Here is a 19,160-nt window from a genome sequence, read left to right as displayed (position 1 = left end):
TCTTAATACTTTTAATACAGGTTACTTTCCCCGTAGGTTGTAACAATTCACATTTCCATTTTCTGCATCCTCGCCAGAAAGTGGTGTTTCACTGCTTTAATTTGCATTTCACTGCTTAGTAGTGATATTTTTTATATTTTCATATATTTATTTGCCATTTGGATTTCTTTCTGTCTGACTGGCCTGTTCATATTCTTTACATATTTTGTTTCTTGTCTAATAAGAGCCTGGGTTGTGAAACCAGACAGCTTCGGAAGCCAGGCTTCTATTTAATGTGGTGAGTTCCTAGGCAAAGTATTTACCTCTCATGCCTCAGTGTCTTCTCTTTTAAACAAGGATAATAATAGTACCTGCCTCCTAAGTTTGTACAAACTTTGAATGTGCACATAGGATACCTAGCATAGAGATATTTGCTATTATCAATAAATACTCAGTTTATCATTATGATACTTCCAGATAATTATTATTCCCTGACCCTGGGGCAAGGCCTTGCCACTCCTGAGCCTCATTTTCTTACAATCTAGGTTTTACTTGGTAATTTCCTCAAACACTGTTTATCGGGCATCCCCTCTGTTTAACGCATCCTGGGCTTTGGGAAGGATAGGAGGAACTTTGAGAAGCTGAGTTTGCTGTTCTGTCTGTCATAGCAGAACTGTCCGTGCATGTAAGGTGGATTATAAGCTTTTCGGTTATTTTAACATATAAAGTTGTCCAATCTTTCCTCTTAAGTGATTTCTCTAGTGAAGACTCTATCTCTTGGATATAGCGACAACATCAAAATGCTTTGAGTTTATTTTGGCTAGTTGTTGACTTTATTCTTTTCATGTGTCTGCATCCCTGTTTGTCCTCTATTTGTATCGAGTCATGGCAGTCATTCTTGCTTGATTTATTTTTCATGTCCTAGCCCAGTCAGCTTGGGACAATGAGCATCTTTCAGAAAGGCTCTAGGAATTACACCTACATGGAGAACCCACTGCTTTGCTCCAGTGTCTGAGATGAAAGCATTCACCTTTGTTGAAGGACTCAAGCAGAAATTCAGGAGTGGGATGCATTATTGTTGGTGGCTCACAGCCCCTCATACTGATGTGTTTGTTAGGAAACATTATGGCTCTGTCAAAGTGAAGCAAATTCTTTGAGTTCAATTAAGTAGATTCTGTATACACATGTTCTGGCTCTTTTGATGGAAAAATTAAGAAAGGTGATAGGAGCTTGCCTCAGCCACGGGCACGTGTTTTCCCTGGTAAGCATGAGCAGACGATCTGTAGGAATGCCCCTTACCCTCCAGAAGCCTGAAGCTCTCAGAGAGAGCATCAAGATAAACTTTTCTGTGGCAAGAGACCTGAGCCATCATCTTGTTCAATATTTTTATTTAGAAATGAAAATAGAGACCAAGGAGGCAAGTGACTTGCTCAAGTTTACACCGCTAGTTAATGACTGAACTACCACTAAAATCCAGTTTCTTAGTTAGTATTCTGGTGGTCATTTCATTTTGCTAGACCTATAGACTATTGGTTAAATACAGTTATGATAAAATTCAAGTCAATGCTAAGAACCTATTTTAACAGCTACATGCCTGAGAAAATTAAGGCAATGCCCAATTTCTTGTTAGCCATGATTAGAAATGTAATAATAAACCTTGTTCAGCCATCAGCAGAGAGAACAAGATACACTCTACTCTGTGACTCTCACTGACCCATCACAGGCTGAGATGTGACTTGTGATCTTTGCAGAAAGGAGCACATGAGAGAGGACATTCTATAGATTTATAGATTTAACCATTGAGATGGAGAGTAACAAGAAGAGCAGGATATAGATTAGAGGCACTGGGTATGAGAAATAATAAATGTGGTTGGAGATGACTTTGTCTTGTAGGTATCTTAGAATCGTCATCTTTCTGTTCCCAAAACCCAATTCTCCAGTACCCATCTCTGCCATCATATGTCTCCTTCCCTCGATGGCTTCTCTTCTCAAGTCTGTGATTCTAGCCTTCATCCCTACCTTGTGCTCAAATTTCATCTCTCTAGCTGTCTACTAGATGTTTCCAGTTGGAAGTCCCACAGATAACTCCAAACTCTAATTTATACCCTTTTCCACAGACTTGCTCTTCTTCCTGAACTATCTATTTCAGGTAATGGATTGAGTCAGCAGACTACTCCAGCTAGGAATGTGGAATTTGTTATGGGCCTTGCTGTGGAACTGAGAGGCAGTTTTGATAACCCAGGAGAGACCATGTGGGCCTCTTTGTCTTTCTCCTTTTAGTCCAATACCTCAGCCCTGCCCAGATGATGCTCCTGAAATGCAAGGTTATTTTATTCCCTTGCTTAAAATACTGCATGATTTTTTTGGATTTCTAATGAAATCCCCATTCCTCAACATACAAATCCCAGACTCATTTTTCTTTACTTTCTCCATTGTGCCCAAACAGTCAGTTATAACCAATGATTAAATAATTGCTCAGGTGTGACTTGCACCTTTGTACCTGCACTACCTCCTCCTAAAGTGCTCTTTGCTCCTTTCCTGGTCAAATGTTCTGGTCCTTCAAGATAGGCTTTCCTCTGGGAGCTTTGTCCTGACTTTCCCCTCCTGGTCCAGGTTAGCTGTCACTGTCCCTTATGCTTTCTTCTGCCATTCTTATTGTCCATTCATATCCTGTCTTCTAAGCTATTATTCCTTTGTTTCATTCATGTTTGTGTCCCTAGTGCCTGGCACATAATAGGTGCTCAGTAAATGTTTGCTTAAAGAATCATCGATACTTCCTCCCTGCCACAGACACCTGTGGCTGTCCTTCAGTATCTGCCATAGTTTTCTGTATCCTGCCATTCAAAACAGATTCTTTTCTCTTCTGTTGCTTGTACCCTCAGTCTTAAGTGGACCCTAAATTTTTCCACTATCTGGGTTCATTTCCTCACTCTGTATCTATCTATCCATGCTGTGCATCCTCTTCATTCAGCTTCAAATGTTTGTTTTCTTCCTTTTTGCTGTCTAAATTCCACCCTTTCTTGCAAAGCCCAGTCCCTATTCCATTACATTATGAAGCCTTTCTTGTTAGTAATGCTTACTTACTCTCTTTTGCTTTCTTTGTATTGTTTCTGACTCTCCAGTTGATTGTCAGCCTCATAAGGGCAGGGATCAGGTGCTGACCTCTTTTTCCTCCCACAGCACTCTCACTGTGTGCTACCTGCTTGCCAGTCTGTCCTTGTTCCTTGGCATGCGGCTGACTCCTCGAGCTGAGGGCAGAGTCATCTGGCAGCCTGGCTCTGCAGGCCATCCTACAAACATCCTCGGACACCTCTGTAAGACAATGGGTTATTTTTAAATGTAATTTGTATATTTTTTTGCTTATCTTTTCAGAGTACCCGAGAAGCAGAAATCAAACTGAAAAGTGAAAGCAGAGTTAAACTTTTTTACTTGGACCCCGATGCCCAGGTAGGAACTCTTTTAATGTTTAAAATGTAAAACTAAGTTTGGGAAAGAAAACTTTTGACAGATTATTTCTTTCTTTATTTTTTTATTTTGAATTGACAAACAGTATAACAACAGTATAGAAAATTCAAGGGGAAGAGGAAAAATAAAAATAACTTATAATCTCATTACCATAGCCCAACATTGTGAACATTTGATATTCAGTAGATTGTTGAAAATTGAGTGAGATTTATCCAAAGACATTTTCAGGTCCACAAAGAACATGTAACTTACTCCATAAAATAAGTCAGAAAATAACACACATCGCTGCAGATGCCTGGTGGGCGATAATGTTTCCTGACTAGCCCAAGCTCAGTCCCAGGTACAACTGGCAGTGCACAAAATGCACATCTATGTCCCAGCAAAATCCAAGACATGGCATGATGAGCACCAGCAGGGCTGCCCACAAATGGGGTGGCTCTGGAGATGTGGTTCTGCAGTACTTCCTTCTGTGTTTTCCCCTTTTCATCTGTGGCCTTTTTTTTTAGAACTTCTTTTCCCCACTTAACTTGAATAATAAATGTTGTTCTATGTTTCTTCAGTGACTTTATAATCATATACATTTTTTCACTTTTTGACCATATTTTACTTGTTGTGATACAGTATACATAACATGGAACTCACCGTGATAACCCTTTTTAAGTGTGCAGTTTAGTGGTTAAGAACATTTATGATGCTGTGCCACCGTCACCACTGTCCACTTCCAGAACTTTTCATCATACCTCACAGAGACTCTGTACCCACTAAACGACAACTTCCCCTCACCCTGGTAACCTCTATTTCACCTTCTGTCTTTGTGAATTTGCTATTTTAGAAACTTCATATATGTGAAAGCATACAATATTTGTCCTTCTGTGTCTGGCTTATTCCATGTAATATAATGTTTTCAAGGTCTATCCATGTTATAGCATGTGTCAGAATTCTATTTCTTTTTGCGGCTGAATAATAATATTCCATTGTATGTATATATCACATTTTGTGTATCTATTCATCTCTCGATGGACACTGAGTTGTTCATAACCATAATTTTTAAACTCTGTATGATAATCCATTGAGTAGCTATACCATCATTTTTGACTGTTATTATAAACTATATAAACTTATAAAATAGTAGCACTATTGTGAGTAATGGCATTTATGGCTTTTCCATATGTCAGTTTCCTTAGGGCATTTATTATGAAATTTTTTTTTAATGTGAGCATAATGTATTTATATGTTTACTTTTTTAAAAAAGAAGCTTGACTTCTCATCAGCTGAGCCAGAAGTGAAACCATTTGAAGAGAAGTTTGGAAAAAGAATTCTTGTCAAGTGCAATGATTTATCTTTCAATTTGCAATGCTGTGTTGCTGAAAATGAAGAAGGACCCACTACAAATGTAATTGTTTTTTTTTTAATTTCTGAAAAAACAGTCAGAGGTTTCTATTGTGCCATTGCAGTGCAGTCGGGACATGAAATCCTGGTTCCTGGTATCAAGGAGGTACAGGTTTAGATCAGGATGTGGGGGCTTGTTTAGCCTACAGGGACAGGATGTTTGTGACAAAGGATCGGGATTGAGGCTATTTCTCTTTAGCAGTAATTTATAGCAGCAGTCATAAATAAGTCTAGTACTTTGAGCCACAGTGATGGTCTGGATTGTTTTGTTTTGTTTAGGTAGAGCCTTTCTTTGTTACTCTATCCCTGTTTGACATAAAGTACAACCGAAAGATTTCTGCCGATTTCCACGTGGACCTGAACCACTTCTCAGTGAGGCAGATGCTGGCCAGCACGTCCCCCGCTCTGATGAATGGCAGTGGGCAGAGCTCTCCTGCCCTTCAGGACATCCTTCATGAAGCCGCTATGCAGTATCCGAAGCAGGTGGGGGGCTGGAGCCCAGCAGTCATGCTACTGACACTTACCTTGCATGTGCTCTGTAAATACATAGAGTCTTTATAATGCATACTTGGGGTGAGACTATTGATTATATTGACAGCTTATCTAATTAGACAGTAAAAGCAAACTGTGAGAAGTGATTGTGAATTCCTCATTCCCCTTTTCTAAACTTTCTGCTAGTTGCCTCTCCCGCCAAATAGCCTATTTTAGCAGATGATGAACTGTTGATCAGTTAACCAGTTTAGCACTAGGTGCTTCTTCTTTTTTTTATCCTTACCAAGGACATTTTTGCATTTATCTTCAGATAGAGTGGGAGGGGGAGAGGGAGGAAGAGAGAGAGAGAAAGAAACATCGACATGAGAGAGAGACATCTACTGGCTGCCACCCACATGACCCCAACTAGGGCTGGGGACCAACTCCAACCGAGTCATGTGCTCTTAGCGGGAACCAAACCCATATCTCTCTGGTTCACGGGCCGACTCTCTAACCACTGAGCCAAATCAGCCAGGGCGGCACTGGGTGCTTCTTAATAGCTAAACAGTTTCGCCATGCTTTGCCGCTTAGAACCTTTAATGTTCGTGGGATTTGTTTCATGTAGCTGTGAATTCTACTTACTGAAGAAAATCTTTTGTCCCCTAGGGAATATTTTCAGTCACATGTCCTCACCCAGATATATTTCTCGTGGCTAGAATTGAAAAAGTCCTTCAGGGGAGCATCACTCACGGCGCTGAGCCATACATGAAAAGTTCAGACTCTTCTAAGGTAGGGATGACTGTTATGCTTTCTAAAAATAAATAGCAATTGGAAAAAAGGGCTCTCTGTTGAGGTAGAAATGCTTAAAGAAGTCAAAGTTAAACTGTATTTATATTTCCAAAGATGGATACTACTGTACATAGATTTACCCTTATATTTAACCTTATATGTCCAGTTTTCAAAGAAAAGTAGTCCTATGTGTAAATAAAATGCTTCATTTGGCTGGACTGTCCTGATGTCATGAAATAATTTGCAGAGGAATTATCAGCTTAATGGTAAACTTTCTGTCATTATGAAGTTTGTATATTGTATTCAAATAGAGTTCATTTCACTTGTTGATGTCTCTCTCAGGTTTTGGAATTATGTTTGGGTCTATTTACACTTAAATATGAGACTGAGACTGGGAGACTGTCTGGCTCAGATGGTATGGCCAGTAGGATTGCTGGTCCAGGTCTACTTGTGTTTTGTCAGATGGGGCAGGGTTATGGTGGCAGGAGTAGTATGACCTTAGGTAGAAGAGGGAAGGGAAACATATAAGGTGTGTGTGCAAAGGACTGTTTCTTACCTCGGGAATGAATGTGTAGGTGTGGACATACTGTCGACTTATTGATTATCAGAAGGCATCTAGTTTGAGACCTCCTTTCAAAGGACACTTGACTGTTACTTGCTAGCACATTGAGCTTCCTGGTTAGAGTAAGCTGTTGAGTGCTGTCCCTGCCAATTTTATGGTATTTTTATTTTGAAATGTTTTTTATACATGGTCATTTGAAGATTACCCTGATACATGGACCAAAGACTGGTCAGCAGTAGGAAGGGATGCCCCAGAGGCTCTAATGGGAGGTCTGCTGAGCTGACTCAGTTTCCTCTCTTCCTTTCTGTGGCCATTCATACATCACAGGTGTGTCCACCAAGATGCAGGATGGTCTTCAAAGAACAGGTCCTAAGAGTCAGACACACACGTGCTGAGCACCTAACTAGTCTAGGTACTTTGGACAAATCATGTCTCCTCTCTGGGCCCCAGATGTTTCATCTGTAGCCTAACGACAATGTTGCTACCTGCCCCTACTTTCCTCTCAGGGACAGTGCTAGGAGCAAACAGATAATGTAAAGGACAGCGCTGATATGGTCTCCACAAACCACTGACCCATGTAGGACATCGTTACCATTTATTACAGCCCCAGTCAAGTAAAAGCCCATTTACCCCGGCACATTGCTTCCAACAGTATGCATTTCTGGCTGATAAAGTTTGGTCTCTGGAGAGAAGCTGTTTTATCTTTTAAATCAAGTCTGTAAAACTGTGGATGAGAGCCCTTTCAGCTCTTTGATGTTTTGATTAATAATCAAGGAAGGTCTAAGACAAGATCTGCTCCCCTGACTGTGCATGAAACACATTTCCCAGGCCCATACGTACCCACTTGGCTATTTCTGTCTGCCACATGCATGGTTTGAATTGTGGCAGCTCACCCTGGTGCAAAAATCACCTATCACTGTGGGCTAGACATTACACTGCACACTGCCAGTGTCCATCGAGCACACCTGCTGACGTCTGCTGTTTTGTCATCACTTGTGAGTGGAGCTCAGCCATGTGCACACCGTTCCATTTACTCACACCTCCAAAGCAGTCAATTAAAGCAGAGGTTAAGATTCAACCATTTTACACCAGAATAGAAGGTTTGGCAGAGATGACAGAAGGATGATTCTTTTCTGTATATAAAAATTGTCTCTTCATGTTGTCCAAGATGGTCTAGAACATCTTTTGGCGTAAATTTTGTGTTGGAAGAAATTTCTATGAAAAGTCTCTGTAGGTCCATCACAAACAGATTTTTTTAAAAAAAGAAAGAAAAGAAATAAACCCAAAAGGCAAATATGAGTTTCTCACTTTGACTTTTACATACACCGTGTTCCATTTGCACCATTGGGGAGTCTGAGAACCCAGTCCTCGTTCACTGCAGGGAAGACTGAAGCTTGTTTGAAGCCTTGTGTTTTAGCTTTAAATTTTATGCAAATGTTGCATTTTACTCCACAACATAGTCATTGTTGTTAAACCTAAAAATAGTAGTTTCTACCAAAATTGCCATTACAGAAAAGCAGGCCATTTTACCCCAAGTCCCCCATGAACGCATCCCATCTGAAGAAGAAAGGGAGGGACTAGATGAGCTCCTGACATTTATTTCAATCAAGATGTGTTTTCCAGTTCACTTATGAAGGCAGCAATTTCCACAGCATGATTATGGTAGAATCATAATGTTTTGTAATGAAAAGTATAAACCAAGCCCTTCATTTTTAAGGTATGGAAAGTGGAACCTAGAGAACTGTAATGGCCTATAGATTTACACAGCTGGTTTTCATTTGACTTAGAGACAGACAGCTCTATTATTCTACTTCTGAGTCTTCTAGATGAGCACTTTCAAACCCAGTCCCAGTGTACACAGGTCACCATAGGTCTGGTCAGATGCAGGTTCTGACCCAGGAGGTCTAGGGTGGGGCCTAGGACTCTGCATTCCTCACAGGTTCCCAGGTGATGCTGCAGCTCTGCAGAACACACACTGGTTTACAGGAGCTAGATTACTTCCCCAAATTGGTTTGTCTTGGATGTACTTAACTAATATAAAAGACCCTTCAACATATCACTCTGACTGAAGGAGGCTTTGCATTGGTAACAATGCAGTATCCCAGTACAAGAAAATTTGGGGAAATTAAGTATTAAAATAGCAATGGGGTATAGTTGATTAATAGACCTGCTATGTGTACATCTTAAGCCAAAAGCAAATCTGCTGCACTGTGTACTATAGGGTTAATCAGTCAACACCAAAAAAGTTAAAATTGGTCACTGAGAAGTGAAGATAGCAGAATTTATACTTAGAAGGCAAAAATATAGGAATTGAAAACCTTGCCCTAACAAGTCAACACCTGTAATGTTTTAATAATGAATATTTATCCCCATATTGTGGGATTCTGCACAAGCCAGCACACATTAGGAACTGTGAGAGCTTAGTATTTTCATTAATGTTCTCATTTAAACTCTAGTAATGCAATATATTTTGGTAGAAATACCAATATTGGTAATTATTGATAACTCACTGGACTTATAATTAGCCCTTAGTCATAAAAAACTATGGAAGCCTATTGTGATACGGCATGCTTGTTGCCTGTGGAAGCAACATTTTTGGTAAGAAAAGACATAACATTTTGAAAATAGTCTTCATTCTATATTTGTTGAAAATCACTGCTAGAGAATTCATTAAACAGAATACTCTGTACTGAGTGTAAATCCAGCCATATTTATTACAGCAAAATGTGCATTTGCATCTAATACTACAGTAAGAGCTTGTTTAATGAATATGTGATGATGGTTCTTTAGATGATAATTCTGCCAGTGGGATGCAGAGTCTTATGGCTTTATTCTGATGTCTTCAAGGTTGCTCAGAAGGTGCTGAAGAATGCCAAGCAGGCATGCCAAAGACTAGGACAGTACAGGATGCCATTTGCTTGGGCAGCAAGGTAAGAGGAACATATTTTATACCTTTGATATAGACATAGATATATGGAGATAGATAGATAGATAGACAGACAGACTTATAGACTGACCAACCTGTTCTGTTTATTGCCCAGAGACAAAGAGGATTTAAATGTATAAAGCTGAAAAATAAATAAACCTCATATCTAAATACTCATTTATTAGAGTCACAGGGAAGATGCTGGTTGGAGGGTAGCAATGTGAAATTGGCAGAGTAAACAGGAATGTTTTTGCAGAGCTGATATTTCAGGTCCAGCCATATGTCTCCAGCTGGATGTGGGGTGATAGCCCAGTGAGGTCTGCAGATCCTCTTTATTTTGTGATCTCTGCTTCTTAAGCATTTGACTATGTATGTTGTTTCCTAAACACAGGCCATTTGCTGGAAATGTTTTCTATGTAAATTGAGTTAGTTGTGTTCATCCTCATAAATATCTTCCATGTTTTTAGATAATGAGATTTCTGTTGGCTACAGCCATTGGAATAATAATTAGTCTTCACATAGAAACCAGAATTAAGTTGTGGATTTATTTTGGTCTTTTGGAAACTCAGTTTAGAAATGTTGTTTTGCTATTTCAGGACGTTGTTTAAGGATACATCTGGAAACCTTGACAAGAATGCCAGATTCTCTGCTCTCTACAAGCAAGACAGCAATAAACTCTCCAACGACGACATGCTCAAGTTACTTGCAGACTTTCGGAAGTAAGTCTCCAGGCCTTACTTATGTCCACATCTGAAAAACAGAAGTTGTTTGGTGGGGAGGGAGGAAGCCAGAGCACTCTTTTAAGTTGCTCCACTCATAGGGCATGTTCCATGAATGAGCATGGAACTTTACCCCAAGCCCTTGGGAAGGAAGAGAGGGTTTAAAATTGGAAGAGTAACCTGGTTAATTTGAATTCTGTAAAGGATGTGTTTGGTGGTTCTGTCAAGGGTGGCTTGAGGGTAGAGATGAACCTAGTAAAGAAGGAGACAGTCAAGGAACCTTTGCAAGAGGTGGGAAGGGCTTCAGCAAAGCCACTGCAAGTAGAAATAGGAAAAATGAAATGAATTCAAGTTACGTTGGAGAGGCCCAGTTACAGGGTCTTGGTTTCCTGATTGGGTGGTAGGGTAGAAAGAGAGAGAAATGGCTGGTAGTCTCATAAATAAATCGCAGGTGTCTGACTTACATAGTGGAGTGACTTGTGGTACTATTAACTGAATGGGTTGGGGGAGGATAACATATAGTACTTTTTTTTTTTTTTTATCCTCACCCGAGGATATTTTTCCATTTTTTGTACAGATAGAGTAGGAGGGAGAGAGAGGAAGGGAGAGAGAGAGAGAGAAACATCGACATGAAGGGACACATCGAGTGGCTGCCACCCGCACGACCAACCAGGGCCGGGGACAAACTGCAACCGAAGTACGTGCCCTTAGCGGGAACCGAACCCGGGTCTCTCCGGACCGCAGGCCGACACTCTAACCGCTGAGCCAAACTGGCCAGGGCTATAGTACTTTTTTATAAGCATATTTCTAAATACTTTACACATATTAACGAGTGTTTCCTAGGGCTGCCATAACCAAGTACCACAAACTGGGTGGCTTAAAACAACAGAAATTTATTCTCACACAATTCTGCAGGCTGGAGTCCCAAATCAAGGTGTTGGCAGGGCCCACTGCCTCTGAGATCTCTAGGGGAAGATCCTTCCTTGCCTCTTCCAACTTCTGGGAACCTTAGGTGTTACTTGGCTTTGGCAGCAAAACTCCACACTCTGCCTCTGTCTTCACATTGTTGTCTTCCTGTGTGTCTGTCTAAATTTCCTTCTTCAGCAAGAACATGTTATATTTGGATTAGGGCCCACCCTGGTGGCCTCATCTTCACTTGATTACATCCACAAAGACCCTATTTCCAAATAAAGCTACATTCATAGGCACTAGAGTTAGGATTTAAACATATTTTTTTGGAAATACAACTCAACCCATAACAGTGTGGTAAATAGAGGTTGAGTAATGTTAAAAGTCAGTCTGGCTAAGAAGCTACTCTTATCCACTCTATCATAAGGAGTTCATTTCTGAACTTACAAAAACCTATTTCCTTTGCTAGGGATGTAGGTTTTAGAATTTTTCTGGGAGAATTCCAGGAATGAGAAAGAAGTGAAGATATTAAAAGATAATGAAATGAAAAAAGTGGCCAAGAGCCAGCTGCTAGTTACTCTATACCATAGGAACCTTTCAGTCTTTTTTTTTTTTTTTTTTTTTAATGTATATCAAAATAACAATATCAGTTTGCTTAGAACTCAAGAGTGGCTGGTTAGCTTTTTTTTCACTTCATTTTTACCATTTTCTTTCTTTTCTCTTTCCTGAGTTTTCAGAATTATAAATAGACCATAATAACATCTCTTAAAAACCTTCACTTATTTGTAGGACGAAATATATTGTCATAGATAGTGTGTCATACAGTAATTATTGTCATGTTTTTATTTGAGTTCCAGGAAAAATTTAGCCTGGCTTATAGAATAAAATGGTTTTTTTAAAAAAACTCCAGTCACCTTTAGTTAAATAGATTTTAATTTTCCCTCACTAGATTACCATTCAATTCTCAATAATCATGATACAGGTCTTGTATGTACTCAACTTAGGAAGGTGAATACCCTATATTGTTAAGGAGGAGAAAGTGTATCTGCATAACCTCTTTTTGAAAAGTAAATATTTTATACATTTTTTAATATATAAATGAAGGAATGGATGTACAAATAGCTGTTTAGATGGAAAGATAGGTGTAAAAATATCTTAAAGGCTATACACCAAAATTTTAGTCACGGTAATCTCTGAAGAATGGGTTTATGGTAACTTTTCACCCTCATGATTTTATGTAGATACTTTTTTTTTTAATCCTCGCCTAAGGACATTTTTGCATTTATCTGCAGATAGAGCAGGAAGGAGAGAGGGAGGAAGAGAGAGAAACATCGATGTGAGAGAGTCACATTGAGTGGATGCCACCCACACAACCCCAACCTGGGTGGGGGACAAACTGCAACTGAGGTACATGACCTTAGTGGGAACCAAACCCGGGACTCTCTAGTCCACACGGGCTGATGCTGTAACCGCTGAGCCAAACCGGCCAGGGTTATGCAGACATTTTTTTTTTTCCGTTCAGATAGAGTGGGAGGGAGGGAGAGAGAGAGAGAGAGAAACATCGATTTGAAAGGGACACATCGAGTGGCTGCCACCCGCACGACCAACCAGGGCCGGGAACAAATTGCAACCGAGGTACGTGCCCTTAGTGGGAACCGAACCCGGGTCTCTCTGGACTGCAGGCTGATGCTCTAACCGCTGAGCCAAACCGGCCAGGTATGCAGACATTTTTTATGACTAACATCTACTCTTACATTTAGACAAAACAAACAAGGACTTCTTTATACGTGATGGAAGTTGGACACCATGTCTCAGATTGTCTCAGAAGTTACTTCCTAGCTGGGAGCTTAACGTTTTCCCTGCAGTGGCTGTTCTTCCAGAGTAGCCTCAGTTCTTCGACCTGGCTTCCTCCGTGGAGGCCGGAGGGTGGGGCTTTACAGGGTCCTTAGTCAGCAAGTGATCTGAGTTCAGAGCATGGCATGGGTCCTCCGTCCCCCAATGCCTACATCAGGCCTTCTTGGGTGTGCTTAGTAGGAAGGATTTTGTGGGAAGAGTGTGCTCCAGGTGGCCAGTGAGAGACTCAGAAACTTGATAGTAAGGCTCCAGTGTTTTATCATCAGAAGGTGCGACGGCACTAGAGAGCAACGGTCCTCCTCAGCGTGAATCCAGAGAAACACCAGGTCCACTGCCTGTGTTCTTCACAGGAGAGTTAGGGGTATGGGGGATTCCTTTTCTTTCTTTCTTTTTTTTTATTTTTATCTTGATATTTTATTTTTTATTTTATTTTATTCTTTATTGTTGAATGTAAAATGTATTATAGATGTTCCACATTTTTCCCCCATTGACCCCCTCCTCCCCACTCCCGCCCCCCTCCCGCCTTTTCCCACACTATTGTCCGTGTCCACTGGTTATGCATATAGGTTCTTTGGTTTATTTCTTCTTCTCCTCCCCCCCCAACCCCTTTCCCTTTGAGGTTTGTCAGTCTAGCAATGAATTTGTACTTCTTAATCCTTTCACCTTGTTCATCCACCCCCAACCCCCCTCCCAACTGGCAACCAACAAAATGTTCTCTGTATCTATGAGAATGTTTCTGTTCTACCTGTTCATTGTGTTTGTAGATTCCATTGTTGATAGATATATATTCATTGCCATTTTGTTTGTTCATATATTTTATCTTTTTCTTCAAAAAGCCCCTTCATCATTTTATATAATAACAGTTTGGTGGTGATGAACTCCTTTAACTTTTTCTTGTCTGGGAAAGTCTTTATATGGCCATCGATTCTAAATGACAGCTTTGCAGGATAGAGTAATCTTGGTTGTAGGTTCTTGCTTTTCATCACTCTGAATATTTCTTGCCACTCCCTTCTGGCCTGCAAAGTTTCTCTTGAGAAATCAACTGACAGCCTAATGGGAACTCCCTTGTAGTTAACTATCTGCCTTTCTCTTGCTGCTTTTAAGATTCTCTCTTTGTCTTGAACATTGTGCATTTTGATGATGATGTGTCTTGGTGTGGGCCTCTTGAGGTTCATCTTGTTTGGGACTCTCTGTGCTTCCTGGACTTGTATGTCTGTTTCCTTCACCAAGTTAGGAAAGTTTTCTGCGATTATTGTTTCAAACAGGTTTTCGATTTCTTGTTCTCGCTCTTCTCCTTCTGGCACCCCAAAGATATGAATGTTGGCACGCTTGAAGTTGTCCCAGAGGCTCCTTACACTATCCTCATTTTTTTTTTATTCTTTTCTCTTTTTGCTGTTCTGATAGGGCATTTTTTGCTTCCTTATATTCCAACTCGATGGTTTGCTCCTTGGATTTACGTACTCTATTATTGAAGCTGTGTAAATTATTCTTTATTTCAGTTAATGCCTCCTTCAATTCTAACTGTGCATCCATGATTTCTGACTGGTCCTTTTTTATGCTCTTGAGGCCCTCACTAAGTTCACTGAGGTTCTCACTAAGTTCATTGAGCATCCTTATAAGCAGTATTTTGAACTCAGCATCTGTTAGGTTGCTTATCTCCATTTCGCCTAGTTCTTTTCTTGGGGTTTTGTTCTGTTATTTCATTTGGGACCTGTTTCTTTGTCTCCTCATTTTGGCTGCCTCCCTGTGTTTGTTTCAGTGTATTACTTAATGAGAGGTATGGGGCTCGCTGAGACCAGATGCTGCTCGATTGAAAGAACTTAGGAAAAACCTGAAGCAGGATCCAAGACAGGCCAATCCTATGGTTAAGCAAATAGCAACAGCTTGGGTGGGCCTGAAAGTTGAGTGGGGTGGGCCGGGGCCTCAGGGAGTCACCAGGGCGGGGCTACCAGTGTGAGCCAGGTTGCTGGAGTCCCAGATATGGCTTCTGTCTGCTGCCCCAGGGAAGGGCTCCCCAAGGGACCAAGGCCTCTGACAGCACATTTGTCCCGGAGAAAGCCCCCTCTCCAGCCCTCGCTCCAGTGCCAAACAGCTCAGTTCTTCCCTGTATGTCTCTGGTGCCCCTGGAGCTGCCTCCCCTCCAAGCTTAGAGGAAGAGAGTCTGATAAGTCCGTGTGCAGGCCCTTTATGGAGCTGCCTGGGGCTCCAGCCGCCTCAGCTTCCCTGAGCCTCAGTTCCCGCTGGTTTTTCCAGCCAGAAGTTATGGGGATTCTCTTTCTGGCACTGGAACCCTGAGCGGGGCACCTGGTGTGGGACGGGGACCCCTCAGTCCTCAGGAAGGACCTTCCCAGCCGCGGGAGCCTCCTGATTTTTATCTGCCACACTTGGGTGTTGAACCAGCCCATCCGCCTCTGCCCCTCCTACCAGTCTGGATGTGGCTGCTGCTTTAATTCCCTAGTTGTAGGACTTCCATTTAGCTTGATTTCAGGTGGTTTTGAATGATGGTTGTTCTGAAGTTTAGTTGTAACTTTGATGTGGTTGTGGGAGGACGCGATACCGTGTTTACCTACCCGCCATCTTGACCGGAAGTCCTTCCTTCTTTCTTTTTTTTAAACTTTAGCATTGCTCTTTTTCTTTTCTCTTTACTTTTTGACAAGGAACAATTTCTTGTCAGTGGCTTGGGCACCAGCTTGAATCCAAAGCTGTTATTTCTGTTCCCATGATTGTCTCAAAATGTCATCTAATAATGGGTGAGAAAATTTTTCTTAAGCTGCCCCAGTCTTTAGAAAACAGCTGCCAAAGCTCTTGAGCCACTTCCCCTTTTCCTTGTAACCATTACCAGGGAATACTGTCCAAGGTTTAATGAGAAAACAATTCTGTCAGATGGCATTGCCGATATATAGGCTCCAAAAAGTATTTATTTAAGAAGAGAGAGTTGGTATACATTTTATGTTTATTTGATTTGCTCGTGGTGATGTCTTTTCTCAATTCTGCAAAAAATCTGAAGGCAAAGTATAAAAAACAGAGTATTTTCTTTAAAATGTAGACCTTTTTAATGTACCACATTGGGTAATTTAGGTAATAACACTATTAGGGCTTTTGCATGAGACCGATGTGTGTTTATTTATACCTTTATGTTCTTTGTCTCCCAGTTTGACATTCTTGTCTCCATTTCCCTCTAGTTACACTGCAGTCAAACCAGGTGGGCTGCTTGCCTTTCTCTACACCCCCTGTACTCTCAGCTACCATGTTCTGCTTTCTGCCTGAATCGTGTCCCCTTTCTGCCCCATGAAGCAGCAGCACACAGTGACAAGCACATACAGCATACACATTCCCCTCTGCCTTTGTGTCTTCAAGGCAACCTTACCCATCTTCCAAAACCCCATTCCAAGTCACTCCCATGTTGGAAGACCTGGGCTAGGTCACTCAGCTTCTTTGCTTGAGTCTCCTCTTCCTTCTAAGGGAAATTGTAATAGGCCTGCCTTCTAGAACTATCATGGAAAATACACGTCAGGTGGTTTTTCACAGTGTAAATACTCGTCTCATCCCCAAATGTGTCTCAGTGCCCTAGACCTCTGCCTCCTGGCAGAGGTTCATACAAACTCCATGAAGTAGTTGTCATATGTTTCAAGTAGTTGACAGTATTTACTGGGTTTTGGGTTTCTTGAGGCCAGAAATCATATGTTGTTTGTATTCTATCCATGGTGCCTAATGTAGTGCATGTTGTATCACACTGTAAGCACTTGATAAATGCAGATTGAAATTTCTCATAGACATGAACTCAGTTATTTTGTTTAAACAAAAATATCTCAAACTTCTTTCAATCACACACAAATTGTTTTTAAGTGATACCAGTGCCTTTAGGGAATATTTCCCTTTACAAAATGCAATCAATTAAAAGATAATATTCGCCACCAGCAACATCCCCAAGCATGCCTACACTGCCAATTAATCAATCACAATAATAGGTCAATACAGGAAGTAAGAAGAGAGAAGCAGGCTGCAGAAACGCAGACATAGGGACACTAAATCTGTGGGCATGAGATGACTGCTGGTTTGGGATGCGGTTCCTCTTCACTCGGTAGGAATTAATTGAGTCGTAGGCATGTATGAGCAGTGGGAAGAGAAAACCTCTCCTTTTCCTGAGAGAGTTTGGGCCTCCTTTCTAGGTTTACACACAGACAGAAATAGTTCCCAAATTCCAGACACCCTACATGTATTTACATTGTACATATATTTAATCAATACAGTTTTAGGATGGGTTTTCCTGTTTAACTATTATAAATTTGCATAAAATATATGCACTTTTTAGCATCAAACAAAAACTAATCTCAGCTATGAAAGAATTCACTTTGTGTAACACACACATCATTATTATCATCACTTTGTAAATGCATATAAAAAAAGCAATAGAATTTTTGTTGTGTGTGAGATTTTTATGTCTAATAAGACAGGTTCAATAAAAATCCTAACCTTTTGAAATAGGTTTAAGATTATGTTTTTTAAAAAACTAAATTGGTAGAAATAGCTTCCACAAAACCTATGTGCTATGTGATGTGGAATTAAGCTCAGATCTGTGCTTGCTTTGAAATGCCTGGACATTATAATGCCTCTATAGAAGTAGCAACTAGAAGTCAGACCTCTCAGCAGAGGGAGGAACCTAAATAAGAAACAAGTAAAGTTAGACACAGAAGTATACAATACATTGTACAGAGTTCCAGTGAAGAGTGTTTAAAATTTGCTGTTTAGAAATCCAGTTCTCTCAGAAGTTTACATGTGGATCATGTCAGAATGAAGAAAGGTACATATTCACAGATGGGAATAACAAGGAAGGGGTGAAATTCACCCCTTGAGTAATTACATTTAAAAGTATTACATTTAAACAAAAATATCTCAAACTTCTTTCAATCACACACAAATTGTTTTTTGTAATAAACAGAATATGATTCAAGAAAGCAAATGCAATTTCTTAGGTGTCTTCTAAGATTTTGTGGAATGCAATGTTTTGTGTATTTTACAGTGTTAAATTCTTTGAAGAAGAGGTAGAGCGAGGCACTATGTCGAGAAAATTTATACCTGCAGAGAAACCCATGGGTTGAGGGTGGTTGCCCCTGAAGAGCTTTGTGTGAAGCTGAGAGGCTCTGACAATGCATCACTGACGGAGCTTTGTGGGTGCTTGGGAGGCCACCAGCAGCTCCCTAGAAATTATTGTCAAAGGCACAATCTTCTGACAAGTAGAAAAGGACACTGTTTGTGAACAAATCACAGAATGGGCACCAGGATAACATGTAGGATAATGCTGGACTGTAGTACCTGGGCACCTTTTGGCCATAGGTGTGTTTTTTTTTTTTAACTGAAGGCAGAATATGTGAAAAATTGTTGACTTGCCTTCCTGACAGTTATATCTGAGCTTTTCAAGGAGTTACTCATTTAAACTCAGATGTATACAAGACAAGTGGAAATGAGAAGGAACCCTGTGAGAGAAAGTGGTTCTGGTTTGACAGATGAATATGCTAAACATAGTCTGTAGTCATAAGGAAGCAAAAATTTAGACGGTTCAGGAAATCAGATTCAGATGAACAATAAAATGACAAGTTACACGTGAGACTGCTTAACAGATTACAGTAATGTCTGAGGGATCTTAAAAACGGGAGTTAGGAACTTCTCAAAAATGGAAACAAAACCAAATGCTGAACCTTTTGGCCAGTGAGTTTTGATGTTTCTTGGCAGCGTCTAAAAGACATTATTAAACAGGTGGCTGACGAAGAACCATGAGATTGTTTTGTTTTCTGGGAGTAAGTCGTGTCATGTGAAACTAGTCATCCTAATCACATTTCCACTTCTTTTTTAAATTGTGTTGCTACGCTGGTACAATAAAGGAATACAAAGCCTTTGACAAGTGTGTATTCCAAAATGTCCCGTGAACAAGTCAGAAGTGTAGTGCACTTGAGTGGAGAGATGTTTCACTGCTAGAGCAACCCGGTGCCAGGAAGGGTGATGAGTGGACTAGCATCAGTCTCGTGATGAGCATGTAGAGGTTTGAGAAGGAGCCTGTTCATGGCAATCTTCTGTGTAGTATCTTCAGCAATGACTTTTA

The 19,160-nt window shown here is 40.6% G+C and overlaps 1 protein-coding gene across 12 annotated transcripts in view; it reads left to right on the top strand.

The window, feature by feature from the left end:
* The window catches only part of DOCK9 (dedicator of cytokinesis 9), a 293,010-nt gene that overhangs the window by 183,834 nt on the left and 90,016 nt on the right, over positions 1–19,160 (top strand). For all 12 annotated transcript variants that reach the window (XM_036250431.1, XM_036250430.1, XM_036250427.1 and 9 more), the window contains 6 exons: positions 3,352–3,426; positions 4,697–4,837; positions 5,113–5,316; positions 5,971–6,093; positions 9,503–9,585; positions 10,178–10,300. In XM_036250431.1, the coding sequence (XP_036106324.1) occupies positions 3,352–3,426; positions 4,697–4,837; positions 5,113–5,316; positions 5,971–6,093; positions 9,503–9,585; positions 10,178–10,300 (749 nt within the window). The remainder of the gene's footprint in view (positions 1–3,351; positions 3,427–4,696; positions 4,838–5,112; positions 5,317–5,970; positions 6,094–9,502; positions 9,586–10,177; positions 10,301–19,160) is intronic.

This window comes from Molossus molossus, unplaced genomic scaffold (genome assembly GCF_014108415.1).
Source record: "Molossus molossus isolate mMolMol1 unplaced genomic scaffold, mMolMol1.p scaffold_m16_p_9, whole genome shotgun sequence".
NCBI classification, from domain to species: Eukaryota; Metazoa; Chordata; class Mammalia; order Chiroptera; family Molossidae; genus Molossus; species Molossus molossus.
The sequence above is the reverse complement of the archived record's forward strand: the minus strand, read 5'-3'. Positions and strand labels throughout refer to the sequence as shown.